A 20,175-nucleotide genomic window follows, 5' to 3' on the forward strand; every position below is an offset into this window, starting at 1 on the left:
GAGGAGGGAGCGGGGGGGGGGGGGGGGGGGGGAGAGAGAGAGAGAGAGAGAGAGAGAGAGAGAGAGAGAGAGAGAGAGAGAAAGCAGATTTATTTTAGGAAGTCCTTGGGATGTCCAAAGAGCACAAGTCAAGAGGTAGCGTTTGGTGGGACCAGCTACAAGTCTTCTACCTGTACAGAAGAAAGACCCAGAATATGAGAAGAACTACACGTTGATTTGTGGTGTAGAGGAGATATTTCCTAAAAAAATATCTGCAGGAAGTTCATGGGCTGAGAACAGAAGATAAGAGTGCAGACAGTGTGAGGATAAAAGGAGAAGTCTGACATTCATTTCAGAGGGGAAGAGCATTCCAGTGTAATTTTGGTTTTCCTTATTGGGATATTTCAAAGATGTAAACTTTATGAGCCATATTCTGCATCATCTTTTAAATATGTTAATTCACTAGGTTTAGTTATCCATATGCTATTTCAAATGTATCTACTCCTGTCTGTTGCCTTAGACCTTTTCAGTGATCTTGATAAGGGTTCTGTCCAGGGTGTGGTGAGTTATGACATTTCTGTGTCAACCCTGAATGAAGTCTTCATGAAAGTGGAAGGAATATCAACTGTCGAGCAAGGTACATTCATTTGTATAATTCATATAAAATCAATTTCCCAATGATTATATAGCAATTTAGTATTTATAATGCTTATACCTGATTCACACTAAAGAAAGGGACTAATTCCAGATCTGACTCTGCTGTTTGGGAAGAGCAGGCCTTATTTCCTCATTACTAGGACTGAACACAGACTCCTCTTGGAATATACCAAATTTTTCTTTAGAAACTATAAGTATTTGTTTCCTTTTGTGGCAGTTTTCTTCTATCCTCTGTTACTCACTTCTTAGATACTTTGAGGATGTGAAAGGCCCTCAATTGAGGTCATGAACTCTAAGCAGATATATTTTATAAAAATTGCTCTTAGCTTGTTCATAGACAAAATTTCAGTAAGGTCTCAATGGAGGAAAGGCCTAGGATCAGCTCTTGTGTATTTTAATGGGTGATCATAGTAAGGGCTCTCATTTACGGAGGGTTTATGCCAGACACTTTGATCAATGTGTGGCTGAATGGCATTGCTGTCCTTACAAGGGCCATTCAAACAAGTGGCGTTGGCACCATTTAAACCTGAGAAAATCAGACCTAAGAGAAGTTCAGTGATTTGCCCCAAGTTATACCACTTGTAAGTCATATATTTGGAAATCAGGTGCCGGTCTTGTGGTTTCAGAGCTGGCGGTTTTGCACCTGGACTTCTAAATGATTGATAGCTTAATAATAGACATTTAGGCATCATTGTACCTTGAATGTACCTTGGCTACTTCTCTGGAGAAAACTTCTTGAAATTTCTTAGAATAGTGTTACATATAGGATTTTTTTGTGCCTTTTTAAAGACTGGGCATGATGAGATCACCCTTGACTGAAGTCTTCTTTTGATAAGCATTCAGAGTATTTTATCAGTGAGTTTATTAAATGTTGACATGATGAACATAACCTGGTGCTTATATTGTTTGTTTTATAACCACAAATATCCTAAAACATTTTTTCTCTAAAAAGAGAAGACTGTGATGACAAAAGCATGCCATTAATAATTAGTACTTGTGTGTACGTGTGCGTGTGTGCATGAGCATGCATGCCTGTGTGTTTATTTTGAACAAGCAGAGGTGAGAGACGCAGACAGCCTGCCAGAGAGGCAGCCGGCTCAGCCTCCTTTCCCTGCGAGTGACTTGGAACTCTGGAGAATGCAGATCTGTGCAGTGGCCCGGCTCCGTTTCTTAAAGTTAAAATGTGGGAAGAAAACGCTTTTGACACTGTGAGTATCAGAGTGCTGTGGTTTTCTTGGATAGTGAGTTTCAAGAAAGGGCTAAACCAGAATAAAATTTAAAGCTAGAATGAAATACCCAACATTCCTGCCAGAGGATAGATAAATGCAGCCTTTGGGTTTACTGCCAGTGGGAGTGTGAGCATTTGATTAGCCTTATACACAGGTCTGTTTAGTCTTCATAGTTTGAGCACCTGGTGTTTATATAGAAAAACCTTTTGTACGGTGGGGCAATGTAAGGTATGACTTTCAGAATTTTATTCATCCTTATGGCTAGCATAAAAGTTGATATTCTACAAATATTTGTGAAATGTCTATCGGAATAAATGAAATTGCTACAGATTAATATGGTAACTTTCCTTTATTGGTAGACTGTTGGTATTTGGAATTGCACTGCTCCCATGGATTGTGGAACTGATATTTGATGCTCTATTGAGTCAAAAGAGTGATTGGGAATTTAAACCTGAATTGTATTTCCTCTCTCCTGGGCAACTTCCCCAAGATCCTCTTACCAGCTTATTGATCATCAATAACACAGGTGAACAGAAAAACACAATTTAAATCTAGAAATAAGTTATTTTTATGTAGAGGGAGGAAAGCAAATCGTAAGGGAAGAATATGTGTATTTAGTCTTTATGAATAGAAAACAATTTCTAGCCCAGCTGAGTGCCTCAGTGGTTGAGTGTCAGCCCATGAACCAGGAAGTCACCGATTTGATTCCCAGTCAGGGTACCTGCCTCGGTCGCAGGCTCAATCCCCAGTAGGAGGAGTGCAGGAGGCAGGCAATCAATGATTCTCTCTCATCATTGATGTTTTTCTCTCTCTCTCCCTCTCCCTTCCTCTCTGAAATCAATAAAAATAATATTTAAAAAAAAAAAAAGAAAAGAAAAAAATTTGAGGAACTGTGCACATTTGCTCTGAGTTTAGAGATGCTGGGGATGAGGGGGCAAGGTAGAAGCATCCTGGGTCACTACGTAACCTGGTAGAGAAGAGCCGCTTATCTGCCTGATGACCCTGAACTATTATGTGAAGGAGAAACTTCTGTATTGATTGAACCACTCAGTTTTGAGACCTCTTCGTTACAGCAGCCTTTACAGTTGTTGGCTCCTGTGTGTGCTAGGCTGTGGTTTTTCTCAGCTCCTACTTATCTGTTTTCTTCGTTAGGGGCCTATTGACAACTGTGTCCTGAGAGTGGCACCCTTTTCCTTTCCCACTTCCTAACAAAAAATATATCTATGTAATATATATGTATGTAATACATATGTAAATACGCAAAATACATTCATGTTTTAAAATACATTCATACATTCAGCTAAATGCTTTTTTCTGTTATCTGGAGAATAAGGGAGCAAGGGGAGTTCCATTATTAAGTATTTTAGGCTAGCCAGTTTGAAGTACTCCTCGTACATTTATTGTAGTTCCACAAATTGTTGAGTTAAATTGTATTTTTTTAACCAAGAGTCATAAAATAGAATTACATTGTCTTAATGGTGACATGTTAACTTGCATGAAATAGGATCATAAAGCTAACTCATCAGAGAGTAAGATTCGATGAATAGAAGATGATAGACTGGGTTCTCTTTTATAGGCCAGTATTATTATTGTGATGCCCAAGGAGACATGCCTTTATACATAATATAAATTGTGTATGTGGCTTATTTTTTAAAATTGACATATATGTTCTTGCTTTCTGTGGCCTTCTGTTGTTGATGTAATACTAGAATCCAACATTGAAGATTTTATACAGTCACTGAAGCATCAGAATATACTGCTGGAAATCGATGACTTTGTAAATAGAAATGGTCCTGATGAACTGTCCTACAACGGAGCCATCATAGTTGCCGGGAAACAAAAGGTGTGTTTGCCTCTTGCTTCTTGGTTCTGCTTTCATGAAAAACAATGAAGTGCTATATTTTAACTGTCTTAACACTGTGGAACGTCAACCCAGCAACTGGACTCAAACACATTTGGGTCATTATTAAATAATCTGTGAAGTTTAAAGAAGTGTTCGTAAAACATTTTCTATCTTAACTTTTGAATTAGATGATTTTTTATTTTTTTTTTTTACATTTCAAAATAGCTGAATATAATTGCATTATTCAAACTCAAAAGTTCTGACTAGAAAATATATTAAATTCTATCATAGAGATCCTTCCAGGAGCAAGACTACTGAACATGCATCCTAATCATAAGGAAACTCAGTCTTCCTTGCATTCCAATGAAAAACGGAGCCAAATTATGTGAAGCTCCCTCGTTATTTCTTGCCACAAGGAGAGAAAACAAAGACCTTTGAAAAGATAGCATTGAATTCGATTCTATCTAAACCAAGTCCACCAGGCAGAATGTAATCTCAGTGTGGGATGCTGCATTGCCTAGTAGTTGCTTTATTTGTTATTCTCCAACATATTTATTACATGAACCCTTGGTAATATTTAAAGAACATGGATGAACGTGTGAACATTTTCATCAACCTGAAGAACATAAACATTGTCCTAGAAAGTGTGAAAATGCTCCATTGGCCATGTAGCCACGAATACTTAATGAACCTCATGCTTATTTCCTGTCCACAAAAACAGGGTTCCTTCGTTTGCTCACTGCAAACGGGCCGTGTTTCCTCATCGGGGCCACGTTTAAATCCATCCCATCAGCTGAAATGTCCTTATCAACAAAATGAGGACAAAATGTTCTAAAGTTAGTAATACTGATAAAAATTCATATTGCTGACTGTGCTAGGGCCTAATATACATTGTCCCCTTTAAACTGTACAACAGTCCATTTATTGTATTTACCCTTTCACAGATGAGGATGCTGTCGCTCAGAGAAGTCGGTTAATTTGAGGATGGTCACACAGCTAGAAAATGGCACTCTTAGGATTTTATATACAAAACCTTTTTCTTTGTTCATTAGTTATTTAGAATTAACATTGTTTTATTTTATTTGAAGGATTATAGATTCTCAGTTGTATGCAATACCAAGAGGCTGCAGTGTTTTCCTATTCTTATGAATATTATCAGCAATGGGCTGCTTGGAATGTTTAACCATACACAACAGATTCGAACTATAAGAAGCTCCTTCCCTTTAGTAAGTACTGGGTTTACTCATTCCAAACAATTAGAAGTTTGACAAGTCCCCTGTGTGTGTTCCCTTCTTTAGCTTTTATATATTTATAATTGATTGTTAACCCTAAAAAATTAACTTTGGCCTTATATTCTAAACAGATTGTATCTAACATGTTGCTGATTTTCCCCCTTCATTATGCTCAGAGAATTCTCAAGGGGGAATACTGTTCCATAGTATGTCACAGTCTCCCAGAAAGTCTTCTAAAAAGATTCGTAGTTGATTGCACGAGTATACTGAAGAGAGAATGAGACGTGTGCGTGTGCTCGCGTGCGCACGTGCACACACACACTGACTTGGAAATCAGGACCAGTTGTTTTAGAATCTTATATTTCTAATATAATTTGTTGGTGAACCCTTCATTGACTAAATGGGTAGTCGATTGACTGATTTGAAGGAATATTTGCCAGTTCTTCAGCTAGATGCGTTCTGATGAATTCCTTCACCCACCCACAGTGGCTCTGCATTGGGGTGATGGGGTCTGGTACACACAGACTGTGTTCTCATGACTCTTTGTCCTCTGCCTATACTGTGGCCTGCCAGCTGGAAGCAGTGCTTTCGGCTAGGTCAGCAGAAGGATCCTTCCCCCTGTCCTTCAGTCACATCCCTCCTTCCCCTTATCCCTCCACCCCAGGGGTGACAGTGGCTTCTCTCATCATCATCCTTGGCTTCTCTGCTCTTCCCACTCATGTAACCATGGCATGATTAATTTTGCTCTATTTTTTTCAAATATATATTTTTATTGATTTCAGAGAGGAAGGGAGAGGGAGAGAGAGATAGAAACATCAATGATGAGAGAGAATCATGGATCGGCTATCTCCTGCACGCCCACAATGGGGATCGAGCCTGCAATCTGGGCATGTGCTCTGACCGGGAATCAAACCATGACCTCCTGGTTCATAGGTTGACGCTCAACCACTGAGCCATGCCGGCTGGGCCATGGGGGTGGTGATTTAAAGTGTATCTCCTTGAAGATGGGCTCGGTGGTATCGAGTTGTTCTTTCAGGGCTGTGCTTCATAACATAGCGCCAGCTGCAGTACTTTGCACGGATTCATTGCTGGGTTTACTGAGGAAGACCTGCTGCTGCTCAAACCTGAACTACCTGTTTCTCTAGGACCCTAATTCTTGAATCATTTTTTTCCCCGATTTTGATTAAAAAAAACCCCATCCACATAACATGAAATTTACCACTTTAACTATTTTTAAGCGTACAGTTCAGTAGTGTTAAGTATATTCATATTGTGGGAAACAGGTCCCCAGAGCTTTGTCATCTTGTAGAACTAAAATGCTATACCCGTTAAACAAGAACTCTTCATTCCTCCCTTTCCTGGACCCTAGCAATGACCATTTTACTTTCTGTTCTTATAAAATTTGACTACTTTTGATACATCATTAATGACCGTTGTATAGTATTTGTCTTTTTGTAACTGGCTTTCCCCCAGGATAATTTCCTCAAAGTTCATCCATGTGCCAGGATAATTTCCAAAGTTCATCCTAGCATGTACCAGAATTAACTTCCTTTTTAAAACTGAATAATATTGCATTGTGTGTATGTACTACATTTGCTTTATCCATTTGTGTGTCCATGGACATTTGGGTTGCTTCTTGGGTATTCTGCATAGTGCTGCTATGAAGTGTGTGAGAAGATATATCTTTGAGATCCTACTTTTGATTCATTTTCATATATACCCTGATGTGGGTGGGCCCTGAGTTATTTTTTTACTCCCCTCCCCTTTTATTTTCTAGGAGTTAAAACCTCATGTTAAATGATCAGAAATCATCTCCCTGCCACCATGCATAGATGTTGATGATCTAGATGTACACTTCGTTTTTTCAAAATATTTTGAACAGCATATTCTTTATGGTTATTCGTATTTGTTCCATGTTCTTAAATATTTACTAGCTTACAGTGCCTCTTATGTTTGCAGAATTTGTTCTTTGTCTCGAGTGGGCTGCCAGAAGGCTCCTTTTTCCTACTTTCCGTTGTTAGCAGCATTTCTCCTTACATCGCCATGAGCAGTGTCAGCGATTACAAAGTAAGGAAAGGCGGCTGGGGGGGTGGGAGGGGGGGTAGGGGTGGTGGGAAGAGACTTCAGAAACTTCAATAATTGTGTTTTAAATGCGGTGTGTTCAAAATGTAGTCCTGTGAGGAAAACATTTAAGTGTAAGTTTAACTTTAGATAATGTAGTTAAGCATTATTTCTATTAAGTCAAAAATTTACTTCTAAAAGCACAAAATACTTTTTATTTCAAAATAAAAGGAAAAGTACAGGGATTTTTACAGGGATTCAAGTTCATCTAACCCTTCAAAGGGGAATATTATAAAACTTTCGACTATATTACTTCTTAACTACAAAGAAGAAGTCATTGATGTTGACATTAAAGACCAGATTTAAGACTTGAGTCCCCTTTCTACTGTGGGGAATACAATTTTTTTTTGTTATATTTGTATTTGGTTAAGTCCATTATTCAAGTCAAACAGTTTAATGAGATTTAGGTGAGTCATTCTTCACCCTTCTGAGCCAGTCTATTTGGATAATGGAGAATTTATTGGCCTGCAGGTCACAAAAATGATATTTCTTTTGAAGGAGATTCATTCCTGGATCGTGGTGAAGTCTGCTTTTCTATTTATTATGCATAAGTTAAGGTGGTGTTGTGAATCAAACCTACACAATGAAATAATACTAGTATTCACTGTCAAAAATGGTCACCTTAATGGAATTCACTAAATTCCATTGAACAGTATATGCATACTTAAAATTATCAGAAGATTTGACAGTATTTGGTTAGGTATCTTCCAATGCGTTTGTTCTGGATTTGGACTTTAATTGGATCTATGTATGTCCTATGTTTTTTCATCAGAAGAGAACTAAGTCCCAGCTATGGACTTCAGGCCTCTGCCCTTCGGCCTACTGGTGTGGGCAGGCCCTGGTGGATATTAGCCTCTTTGCTTTCTTTGTCTCTTCATCGTTTTTAATTTTCTGCCTGGCAAACGTAGCGGACCGTTATTTCACAACTCAACTTGTGTTTGCTTCGGTGAGTGATGCATTACATAGAGATTGTCTTATAAGGTAGTAAGTTTGTGATACGTTTTAACATTTGCTATTTTATGTAATCAAGACATTTTCATTTTTATTTTGCCCCAAATGGAAACAAAAAGCACTCAAAGTGTATGTTCAATAAAATATTTTAAAATATTTATAATTTAAATGTTCCCTCAATTCATATTTTATTTTTTGACTTTGATATTATTTATATTACCTTTTAGGTTGTGATTATATTTGGTTATGCAGCTGCTGTCATCTTTTTCACATATGTGATATCATTTATTTTTCGCAAGAGAAGAAAAAATAGTGGCATTTGGTCATTTTGCTTCTTCATTGTAAGTATACATACAAACATATTAATAGAGAGATAGAGTTCTTTTTTCAACTTTCAATGTAACAGGAAACATAGTCACTTTTGCCCTGAGCAATGGGAAATGAACACCTTAAAATTACACCACAGAAAGGAGAGAGAATGTAACATGTTGCTGATTCAACAGTGTTTCTAAAGACTTCATCTACAACTCTGACTAGAGTTTACAGAGTACCTTACAGAAAAACTGAAGCTCAGGATGCCACTATTGAGTTTACGAATCCTTCAGAATACAGGGCTTCCTGGTAACACTAGGACAAAAATTGGCTTGATAAAATTTGACAGTCCAATCCATCTCTACAGTGTTTAAGAAGTTGTCTTTTAACCTCAGATGCTAGTAATTTCAGAGATCAAAGATGTTTTTATACCTACAGCAGAGCATTTATTAGTAAATAGGAATGAATGATTCCAAGATTACTGAAAACTTGGATGGAAATGTTTACCAAGACGCTGGACACCCAGTGTGTCTAATCTCAGCACGTTAGGTTCCTTTTGGCTGACATACTCAACTCATGGTTGAGTGTGTGTCTTGCAAACATAGCTCTCAAATCTTGGAGTTGAAGTTCTGAAACCACAAGAGGAACCCAACCAGAGGCCGTCTGCTAAGAAAATAACATCTGACATTGCCCACTGACTTCTGTGAGAAATTAGCCTTAGACTAGCTGGTCAGTAGGTAGCTGTTGACTTGATCCCTTCTCCGTGGACAGTTTTCTGATTTGGCTTCTCTAGATTGTATTTCTCAGTATGCAGCAGGTAATGTCTGTTACTACACCTCTTATCACCATCAGGACAAATCAATACAAGCTCAGAAGTTACAGAAAGATGTATAGAGATATCTCACTCAGAAGACTGGCTTTGAGGCAGTGATGAAGATCTGATGCGCCAAACATCTTTGCTTTTATACTTTGCATGGGAACGTTTTGTTCAGTCAACAGATTTACTGCCTTTGTCCAATGTAAACCCAGGTGTTGGGTAGACAGCACAGATGTTAGCAGAAGAGAGTCTAATAGTTGATTTCTTTTCCATCAGCGCTCTTCTATGTCCAGCAAAGTTTAACAAAGAATCTGTGTCCATACTTTGTGTTTTCTAGTCATTTCAACTCTGAATGAAAGTCTTTTTCAGAGCTGATGTTCCAGCAATGTCAGGGTTATTGGCCAATATGACTGTTGACATGTCTATTACTGCCAGCCTAAGGCTCGAAATCTCCTATGAGTTCCCTCATAGACACTCTTTAAATTTATTGTCCCTCCAGTCCTAAGCAATTGGCAGCCTCAAGTCATTGTTCCTTTTTCTTTGTCTTTCCCATTCTTGTGTTGGTTCTCCTTAAATAGAAGCCATTCCAGACTGGGACTAATACAAGTCTATATGCATATATTTTTTGCTTTGTGTCAAGTGAAAAATCAGCCCCTGGTTTACCTTATACTCACAATTCATCCTGGTTTGTATAGATTTGACAATATCTCAGGTAGGGGAGCACTTGCATCAAAAGGCAAACCATGCCTCCACCCCTTATTCTTCAGCCTTCAGTGGGACCTCTTCTCACAGATGCAGGCTCCATAGTGATGTTTTGGGTTGGACAAAATTGTGGATGGAATTTTCTCAGAAAAGGCCCTTCTTTCAGAACTTGAAACACCATGATCTTCCAGAACAATAGCTTTCATCTCTTGGTTTATAGAGTAGAGACCATTTCACCTAATACTTGATATACATATATAATCAGGGGCAAAAGTCTAACGAGGCCAAGTTCCTTCAATACCTGGTAGAAGGCAAAATAGGTTCTGCATTCTCATGTAATGAGTTCCTCTTGCATAATTCCTCAGCTGCAAGTGCCTAAATGTTTTCTAGTCATTTCAACTCTGAATGAAAGTCTTTTTCAGAGCTGATGTTCCAGCAATGTCAGGGTTATTGGCCAATATGACTGTTGACATGTCTATTACTGCCAGCCTAAGGCTCGAAATCTCCTATGAGTTCCCTCATAGACACTCTTTAAATTTATTGTCCCTCCAGTCCTAAGCAATTGGCAGCCTCAAGTCATTGTTCCTTTTTCTTTGTCTTTCCCATTCTTGTGTTGGTTCTCCTTAAATAGAAGCCATTCCAGACTGGGACTAATACAAGTCTATATGCATATATTTTTTGCTTTGTGTCAAGTGAAAAATCAGCCCCTGGTTTACCTTATACTCACAATTCATCCTGGTTTGTATAGATTTGACAATATCTCAGGTAGGGGAGCACTTGCATCAAAAGGCAAACCATGCCTCCACCCCTTATTCTTCAGCCTTCAGTGGGACCTCTTCTCACAGATGCAGGCTCCATAGTGATGTTTTGGGTTGGACAAAATTGTGGATGGAATTTTCTCAGAAAAGGCCCTTCTTTCAGAACTTGAAACACCATGATCTTCCAGAACAATAGCTTTCATCTCTTGGTTTATAGAGTAGAGACCATTTCACCTAATACTTGATATACATATATAATCAGGGGCAAAAGTCTAACGAGGCCAAGTTCCTTCAATACCTGGTAGAAGGCAAAATAGGTTCTGCATTCTCATGTAATGAGTTCCTCTTGCATAATTCCTCAGCTGCAAGTGCCTAAATGCGCAAGTGAAGAAATCTGACGTTGTTTCTAGGGAAAGTCATGATAATGCAGAACACCTTTTCTATTAGGTTTGTAGACAAATGTTTGTGGATTAAGATGTTCTCACTGTGATGGGAACAAACTATAGCAAATAAAGGACCACAGCAGAGAGTTGAACATGAGACTCTGAAACACTATTTTTCAAACAGAATTATATCTATATACTAGAGGCCCGGTGCATGAAAATTCGTGCACTGGTGGGGGGACCCTCAGCCCGGCCCGTGGCCTCTTGCAGTCCAGGACCCCTCAGAGGATGTCCGCCTGCCGGCTTCAGATGTCTTTAGCACAGCCATCATCTGGTTTGTGCCTGAGCAACGCTCCCCCTGTGGTTACGCACTGACCACCAGAGGGCAGCTCCTGTGTTGTGTCTGCCCCCTGGTTGTCAGTGCATGTCATAGCAACCAGTCATTCCCAGTCGTTCCTCCATTAGGGTCAATTTGCATATTATCCTTTTATTATATGGGATGATTGAATACCATTTTTTCCTTTGCTGCCAACTATTTTTGAATTATTATGTATTAAAATAAGGCAGTATTGCAGAGGCAAAGTCAACTTTTTAAAACAAGGATTTTTGTTCAAAATGTAAAAAAATTACATCATTTCTGATTTTTTTCTTTTTCATATTTATCTATCTTAGTGCACTTGTCTATTTTATATTTATACAGTTTAAAAGAAGCTACATGTTAATGGAATATTGAGATGTCAGGTTTGAAAAAAATTCAAGATTATCTAATTTAATTCTTCTCATATTTTTAGAATGAAAATAATTAAGCCACTTGTTTAAGGTCACACAAAAAATAGTGATAGACTCATGAAGAAACCTGAGATCTCAGACCTTATGTCATTCTTCAAGTCAAAAAAATATGAGCTAGTAACATGGTGGACAATACTGATGTAAAGTTTGTATTGATCAACATCTTGATTTTAGTAAGCCAAAATACTTCTTCACAGAAACCTCATGCAGTTTACAATAATTTATGTCTGCTACAAAGAACTTAGAATTTCATTCAAAATAGGTATTGAGGCTAATTACTGTGATAATTGATCTTTCATCACACAGTGAGTATAACTTTAAACCATTGCCAGTCTTAGGACTGAGGTAATTTTTTATTACACCCAAGATCATATATAGAAATGTGTCATATGCTGAGGGGCAGTACAGTTGTCCTTTAGTGACCTTGGGCTTACTTAGAAGGACAGTATAGGCAATGTCTCCCCATCACTAAGTGAAGCCACAGTCAACAGTTAGTTTCTAGAGTCCAATGCACTCCTGTACCCCCAAGGGTGTGGCACTTTATGGGTACCTTAGGCCCTTGACCAAGGAGGAAGCACCCTGTCAGCCCATACTTCAGCCCAATGGTAGAGGTGGAGTCGCACATCTTAGTACCCTGGGCCATTTCCTTTGACGCATTTTGGCACCTTCTCTTGTTCTAGTGGGTGAGAAAGGAAGAAAAGAACGGGTCACAAAAGCAGAAACTTGGAGTCCTCATAGAATAAGCGGAGTCAGCTAAGTGGACTACAGGACTCCTAGTTATCAAAAATAAGGAGCTAGGAGAAAAAATAGAGAAGTGTGATGTCCTGGAAACTAAAAGAAGAGAAATGTGTAAACATGGACAGTTGTGCAATACCTTTGCAAGGAGATCGTGGCGGCTGTAAAATGAGAGAAGTCTTTTTGGGTTGGCTATCCAAAATGCTTATTGTGCCCTTCTTACTGAATACTTGATTATAAGTTTTTGGGTTTTTCCCCAATTGTTTTTGGTAAGGTAGATTACACATTTCCCCAAAACTTTAAATTCACTTAGTAGCAAAGACAACATTCCCTTTTATATATGTAACAATGCCTCAAAACAGTATAATTTTCTGACATAAAGACTTAGCAATCATTACACCCACCCAGAGTTTTGAATTCCAGCTTTGTCCCTCACTAACTGTGTCATCTTGAGGATGTTATTTAATATCTCTGGACCCTAGATTTCCCATATATAAAAGGGGAGGGATAAGAAGAATACATGGTAGAGTCATTGTAAGGATTAAAGCAAACAGTGCATGCTCACTTCTTAATGCCTGGCCATTTGTGTAATATACAATGAATTGAGTAGTTACGATTCTTACCAGTTTTATTATAATTAATACATTAATAAGACCCAGCAAAGGTTCAATAAAGTGTTCAAAACATACTTATTGACTGATAAACTGATCCTTAAAACAAAAACAAAATATTATTTTTAATCTCCACCCCAACATTTACCAGTAATCTAAAAGAAAATGAGTATATTACAGTCAAAATGCACAATCTCCAAAAAATCATTTACTTGGAATGGTGAATTAATGGAGAAGGTATATGATAATTTGAAAATTTCAGTCTAAGTGGTAGGCAATATGGATTTTTCATAAGGTCATATATATTCTCATTAATAAAAGCATATCCTTTCCCTCTTCCTTCTGAAAGGGGTGTGTCTGCATATAGGAAAATTCTGATATGTAGGATAAGAATATCTACATCTTAAATGTTTTCTTAAATATCAATGGACTGAGTATGTCTGACATGTAATATATTTCACCTTGCCTTGTAGACCTCATCCAGCTTGTTAGACATGGTTATAATAAGTCAGTACCTGTCATCTGCCTCGCTTTTGACCATGGTGTTTGTTCCCTCATTCGCCTTGAATGGATTTCTTGTTTTTATGGTAGAGGTAAGTTATATTATCAGCTGTGTCACTAATTTTGAATATGCAAATGCTTTGCCCAAATCTATAAAGATGAAAGTAGGCTACAGGTTTTCTGGGGCTAGAGGATAGGGGATGGCAATGGGGAGTGACAGCAAATGTATATGATGGAAATGTTCTTAAATTGTGGTGTTGTTCTCACAACTCAGTACATTTACTAAAAATCCTTGATTTACACACTTAAAATGAGCAGATTTTAGGGCATGAAAATGTAACCTCAATAAAGCTGTTAAAAAAAGCTTTGCCATATGCACTTTGCAAAACATACACTTATTCTAAACAAACTCCAGATTGAAAAACGTTGCCTCATTCAATGGGTGTTCATTATCCATTGTGAGGAATACACTCATGGGCGATATCACTCATTCATTCAAAATATATATCAAACACTATTCTGTGGCAGGCACTGTGCTAGTCATTGGCGACATCTGGTGGACAAGATAACACAGTCGTACCTTTGACAGAGCTTAGTGGAGACAAAGGCCAACCTCAAGGTAGTCAATGCAAGGGACTTCAAGGTTGCAAAGGAGAAGGGCAGAGTTGTAAGCACAGCCAAAGTGCTCTGGAGAGTCAGAGAATTCTTCTAAGGGGAAGCAATGTTTAAACACAGTCCTAAAGAAGAATTAATTAGAGGGAGAGTGGGGTGGGAGGTAATAAGCATGTTCTGTAGAGGGAAGCAAAAGCATCGAAGCAGAAAAGACCAGAAATCGTCAAATACACTGAGTGAGATTCAAATGGAAAGAAATGTACAATGAGGGGGGCAGAAGAGCTCAGTCAGGAACATAATTTCGGGGGCCCTGCCTCATCCTGAATGAAGCAGCTTTGAACAAGGTAGCGAAGGCTTCCCCAAGCTTGTCTTCTTGGAGCCTGTAAGAACACTTTTCCATTGGCTGAGCAATGCCTGGGATTTCAATGGAAAATGTATTCCTCTGTAAAGCATTTTTCTCCTGAAATAGTAGTAGACCTGCAAAATGGAATACATTGATCTACACCTGTCACACATTATTTAGGCGTCATGAGTCACTCTTTGAGTGCATTGATTGATGAAGAAAGAATAATACAATAGGACTAATGATGGAGGTGAAAACAGTCACCATTGTGGGATTAGGAAGGGACCCTGAAAAGCCTTGTGATGGCTCTTTAGGACAAATATTGTTGACCCCTAGAATGTATCGGGATGAAGGCATCTCTCTCTGTTATGCTTTCAGCAAACATTAAACCAAAATATTAAAGAAAAAAGAGGAATTGGAGAAGACAACATAGGTTATACCTGCTCGTTAAGAGACATTCAGAGTTGAGTAGGGGTCCCCTCACGTCTCTGCAGGGAATTGCTTATCACCCATGCATATAGGGGACTCAAGCTTAAGAAAAGCATTCAGTATGTGCAATTCCTTATTACTTAAATGGAAATTGTAAAGCTGATGAATTTTCATTTAGCATTTTTCGTGTGTTTGTTTGTTTTTGCTTTTACAGAGAATCTATGAATACGAAAAACAAAATGAAGACCTAAATTATGACATGAGTGGAACTGATTTTCTAGTATGCCTAATAGTAAGAAGGTTTTTTTCAACTCATCATTTATTTTTTATAATTATTGTTTAGTTTACTATAACAACTACTCAATCTTGCCTAAAATGTACCAACTTCAAAGATGTTTTTAATTATAGTCTCAGAATAAGTAATTACATTCCAACCTGATTCTAAACCCTAGAGTTATTTTTTATATGCATGAATGGATGGTATACTTCCAGAATTCAATATAAAATTAATTTTTCATGTTTATTTAGCATGTATACTGCCCCCTCCAAATTTGAGAGAGCGTGTTAAAAATACAGATGGAATATAACTTTTAAGTCCTTTGAATTAGAGATAAAAAAGCAAAAGTTTAATAAAAATGAAAGGGAAATAATTATTATGTTGATGTATTTAGGCTGAAGAAAGGCATTGTCTTTGAATATAATGTATCAGTACTTTTCTAGGCATAGAAGCACATATAGACATAAGTCCCTGCCTTCATGGAGTTTATTTTTTGGTGAAAGGAGACAGATAATAAATGAAATAGATAATATATACCATGTCAGATAGGTGGTCAGGAAAGGCCTGGCTGAGAAATAATGATCTGAGGGAGGCAGGGAGCAAGCTGTGAGAGAGCTTGGGCAAGAGCATTCCAGTAGAGGGGCAAGAGTCACCTGGCTTGTTTCAGGGTCAGGCAGGAGGCCAGTGTGCTTGTGGCAGAGTGACCTAAAGGGGAGCGATACGAGAGAAGGTCACAGAAGCCACAGGGACACGTGCAGGTGGATTGAAGAGGTTACAGTGTTCTCGGTCACCATAAGGACTTTGACCTAGTTTGAGTAACCGAGGAGTCACTGGAAGGTTTTAAGCAAAGGACATGTTTCAAAAGAGTAGCTCTAGTGGCTGTGTTAAGAATAGATGTTTGCAGCAAGGGGAGAAGAGGGAGACCAGGTAGAAAGGTATTGTAAATTTCTTTTTTTTAATTGATTGGAGAGAGAGAAAAAAACATCCATGTTGAGAAACACAGCAATAGATGCCTCTGGCACGTGCCCTGACCAGGGTTGGAAGCCGAAACCTGGGTATATGCCCTGACCTGGAATCGAACCCACCACCTTCTGATGTATGGGATGACATTCCATCCAACTGAGCCACGCCTCCAGGGTTCTTTTAAAAAAAATAATAATGATAATGATAATAAAGAGAAATGATAAGGACCTGGGCCTGGGTGGGGGTAGCACAGACATGGGTGAGAAGTAGTTAGTTGGATGCTGGGTAATTTTGAAGGTAAAACAGCAGCATTTGCTGGCAGGCTTGGTGTGGGTTGTGAGAAGGAGAGAGTCAGGTTCCACTAAGCTGGATTGTCACTGTGCAGCTGGATTTCTCCCCGGTGTGTAAGATGATTCACATCTCTTTTACCTGAAGACCAAAGGTCGACAACTTAATTCAAATGTTTAAATCATATTTGTGAACAAAATACCTAAATATAACTGTTTTTTGTTTGTTTGTTTTTGCTCCTAGCCTTACTTTCAGGCTTTGCTGTTCGCTTTTGTTCTAAGATGCCTGGAAATAAAGTGTGGGCAGACAGTAATGCGAAAGGATCCTGTTTTCAGGTGGAGGAAAGCTTCCTTTCATGCTTGATGTCGTATTTTAATATTCCTAGATAGTGGCCGCACTGTGGGCCTGTTACTGCAGGTTTATCTTTGCAATGTAAACAGCATGCTGATTTTCACTAGGATCAGCAGATTGCTGGCTTACTGCCAGGAAACAGGGCTCCCAGGCGGAGTTCCGGCACTAACCAGCTGAGGGCGCGTCCAGACCCTCCAAAATTTAATGAGTCCTCAAGTATGCCATTCTGCTTTCCAGGATGGGTACACATCCTTGAACAGAGGAGATGGGATGGAACTGGTTGAGCAACGTAGTTCCAAGTGCTTTACAAGTGTGTGTGTGTGTGTGTGTGTGTGTGTGTGTGTGTGTGTGAACTCCAGAAAGGGTGAACAATAAGAGATGCTAAGGTAAATGTTGGGCTGATTAGATGAGCTCAGAGTAAACAGAAAATGTAGGTGACATGATTTTTAACACATTGGAAAGGGTCAGCGATGCTAACTGAAAGAATGGGAACCACACGGACAAAGGGATTCTGGTTACCAGGATGGGGATTTGGGGCAAAAGCAGAGGTCGTATGCACAGGGCCATGGTCATCACCAGTTTATTGAAAGAAAGGGGCAGTGGTCATATCACCGGGGGCTGATTCACGATCCACCTTTGACAACTGGAAAAATCACATGGCATACACGTTTCCTTTTGTCCACAGAATTTTCCCCCAAAGAAGAGAGGCCCGGCCAAATCCAGAGGAACCTATCGATGAAGATGAAGATGTTCAAGCAGAAAGAATGAGAACAGCAACAGCCCTGATGACCACTTCCAGCATAGAGGAGGTAGAAAACCATGGGACAGAGGGCATGCTAATGGCACTATCCAAAAACTACCCATAGTAGAGGTTGATGTGCTGGTTTTCACTTTGAAAGTTGAGCGTTTGGTGCATTTTCATGATTCTTAACCATTCTCGACACTCCCACTTCTTGGGGGTGTCCTAGAAGCTCCAAGAAGTGTACAAAGCAAGTGGCTCTGTTCTTCTTTTGATAAAAATGGACTTCGATCATTTTCAAAACCAAAACCTTCATGAGTTGAGGAATTTACCTGAGTGACATTTGTTTTAGAATCCTACATAGAGATTGAAATTTTAAGCATCATTCATTTCTTTGACTTAGATGCCAGGATATTCCCATGAGGTTAGACACTTCTGTTCTGGGAAGGCAGTGAGCCGGCTTCCATGAAATGCTGCTGCTTTTCTCAGCCTATTCAGGAGCACGAAATGTTAATGAGTACATGTTGCATTTGTTTGGGTTTTATGTGTGTGTGTGTGTTTTTTTAGTATTTGTATTGATTTCAGAGAGGAAGGGAGAGGGAGAGATAGAAACATCAGTGATGAGAGAGAATCATTGACTGGCTGCCTCCTGCGTCCCCCCATTGGGGATGGAGCCCACAACCTGGGTATGTGCCCTGACTGGGAATCGAACCGTGACCTCCTGGTTCATAAGTTGATGCTTAACCACTGAGCCATGCCAGTCAGGCTGCATGTTGCATTTGAAACAAGCAGTAGGACCACCCTCAACTCAGCATCTGATTTGGTTCACGGCATAAGGCACGAAGGGCTCCATTAGGGAGAACATGGGAGCACAAAGTCTCTGAAGGTTCAGAGGAAAATCACATGGTCATCTATTCCAGCAACCTGTCATCATTGCTAGCTGTCTACACAAAGAATACGCCGGCCCGAAGAAAAATTGCTTTTCAAAGAAGAAGAAGAAGGTAGCCATAAGAAATATCTCCTTCTGTGTTAAAAAAGGTTTGGAAGAACCCCTTTTCTTTATTCACCATCATTTTTAGAAATACCTAGTGAACATCTCTGTTGTAGACACCACTGTACCTGCTGAAGCATTTGTTCATTTAACTTACATAGGGTGTCCCCAAAAAATGCATAAACACTGTGACAGTGGATGGCCCAATTTTTTAAGTGAAATGTATTTTAATAAGCACTGCCTTCATAATTATTTAAAGTGTGTGTATACCTTTTTGGGGACACCCTTTATTTTTTGAGTGTTCCAAGGATTGTTTTTAGGCTCTGAAAATATAATTATGAAGGAAATAGGCAAGTTCTGTCCTCATGGATTAAGGGCTGTTTCCCCCCCCCCCATTTTGTTTTTTTAAAGCCCTCTTTTTCTCTGTACTCTGATGCTGAATTGGCAGCACCGGTACTTTATTTTTTCAAAATATGTTCTGAACGGTGAGGGTGCACCTGGACCTGTTCTGAACATATTTTGAAAAAACAACCTATTAAGAAACAAAAATAACCTATTAAGAAAAATGTCAAAGGTCACATAGGCAAGGTCTGTGTACAACATGCAAAAATGCGGAATGATACGTGTGGCCTTCACTTAGGGTTTGGAAGGACCTTCCTTGAACAGCCACATTTAAGCCACACCCTGGGTTATGAGAAGGTGCCAGCTGTGTTAAGCACGAAGGGAGAAGGGCACCCCAGACAGAGGAAACAGCGCGGGCAGGGACTCAGGCATGGGGATGCCTTTGGCGTGGTCGAGACACACACAAAGAGGCCAGTGGCTGCATTGGTGGGTGGAAGGGGTGAAATCAAAGAGGCGGGCAGGACCAGATGAGGTGAAGCTTTGTGAGATCTAGCACAAATTCAATTTTTACATAAAGTTATTGGAATGCTACGGGAGGGTTTTTAGCCAGCGTTTGTCACAATTATTTGTGTTTTAAAAAACAAAACAACACGCTATTGTTTGCTCATAAATTTGTGTTGTGGACAGGTTAAGAGCCTTTGTGTCAGTTCCAATGAAAGATGGCTTGAACACAGGCGGTGGAATTTGGGGTGGAGAAAATGTCCCTGAATTCCCAAGTTTAGGAACCACTAACCCATCTACTCAGCACATCAACCACCTGTTCTAGGAAACAATCTGGGCACATTTTTCACTAAAATTTTTTTTTAAAAAAAAGAACAGTGGTATTGACATCAAATTCATAAGCTTTTCAAAAATACCTTAAATAATTATAGGAGTTGAAGAACATGTTTTGGTGACATGGATTACATATATGTTATAAATTTCAAAATGGCACTGAGGGGTTATTCAAGAAGGTTATTGGAGAAACAGTTTTATGTCTGTTTATTTTCTGATTATTTCTGATTTATGTCCTGTTTATGTTTTGATTATTTTACTTCCAGTAATCAATGGTCCTCTTTCAGGTGAAATACTGGGATTGCTGGGACCCAGTGGTGCTGGTAAAACTTCATCTCTGAGATTGATATCTGGGGTCACAAAGCCAACGGCTGGAGAGGTAGTAA

The 20,175-nt window shown here is 39.1% G+C and overlaps 1 protein-coding gene across 2 annotated transcripts in view; it reads left to right on the plus strand.

Moving 5' to 3' along the window:
- The window catches only part of ABCA6 (ATP binding cassette subfamily A member 6), a 52,242-nt gene that overhangs the window by 25,078 nt on the left and 6,989 nt on the right, over positions 1-20,175 (plus strand). For both annotated transcript variants that reach the window (XM_079798047.1, XM_079798048.1), the window contains 14 exons: positions 500-616; positions 1,694-1,844; positions 2,225-2,391; positions 3,575-3,708; positions 4,797-4,934; positions 6,900-7,007; positions 7,834-8,007; positions 8,240-8,353; positions 13,593-13,712; positions 15,219-15,296; positions 16,776-16,867; positions 17,569-17,692; positions 18,543-18,660; positions 20,077-20,168. In XM_079798047.1, the coding sequence (XP_079654173.1) occupies positions 500-616; positions 1,694-1,844; positions 2,225-2,391; positions 3,575-3,708; positions 4,797-4,934; positions 6,900-7,007; positions 7,834-8,007; positions 8,240-8,353; positions 13,593-13,712; positions 15,219-15,296; positions 16,776-16,867; positions 17,569-17,692; positions 18,543-18,660; positions 20,077-20,168 (1,727 nt within the window). The remainder of the gene's footprint in view (positions 1-499; positions 617-1,693; positions 1,845-2,224; positions 2,392-3,574; positions 3,709-4,796; positions 4,935-6,899; positions 7,008-7,833; positions 8,008-8,239; positions 8,354-13,592; positions 13,713-15,218; positions 15,297-16,775; positions 16,868-17,568; positions 17,693-18,542; positions 18,661-20,076; positions 20,169-20,175) is intronic.

This window comes from Cnephaeus nilssonii (assembly GCF_951640355.1).
Source record: "Cnephaeus nilssonii genome assembly, chromosome: 19".
In the NCBI taxonomy this organism is placed as follows: Eukaryota; Metazoa; Chordata; class Mammalia; order Chiroptera; family Vespertilionidae; genus Cnephaeus; species Cnephaeus nilssonii.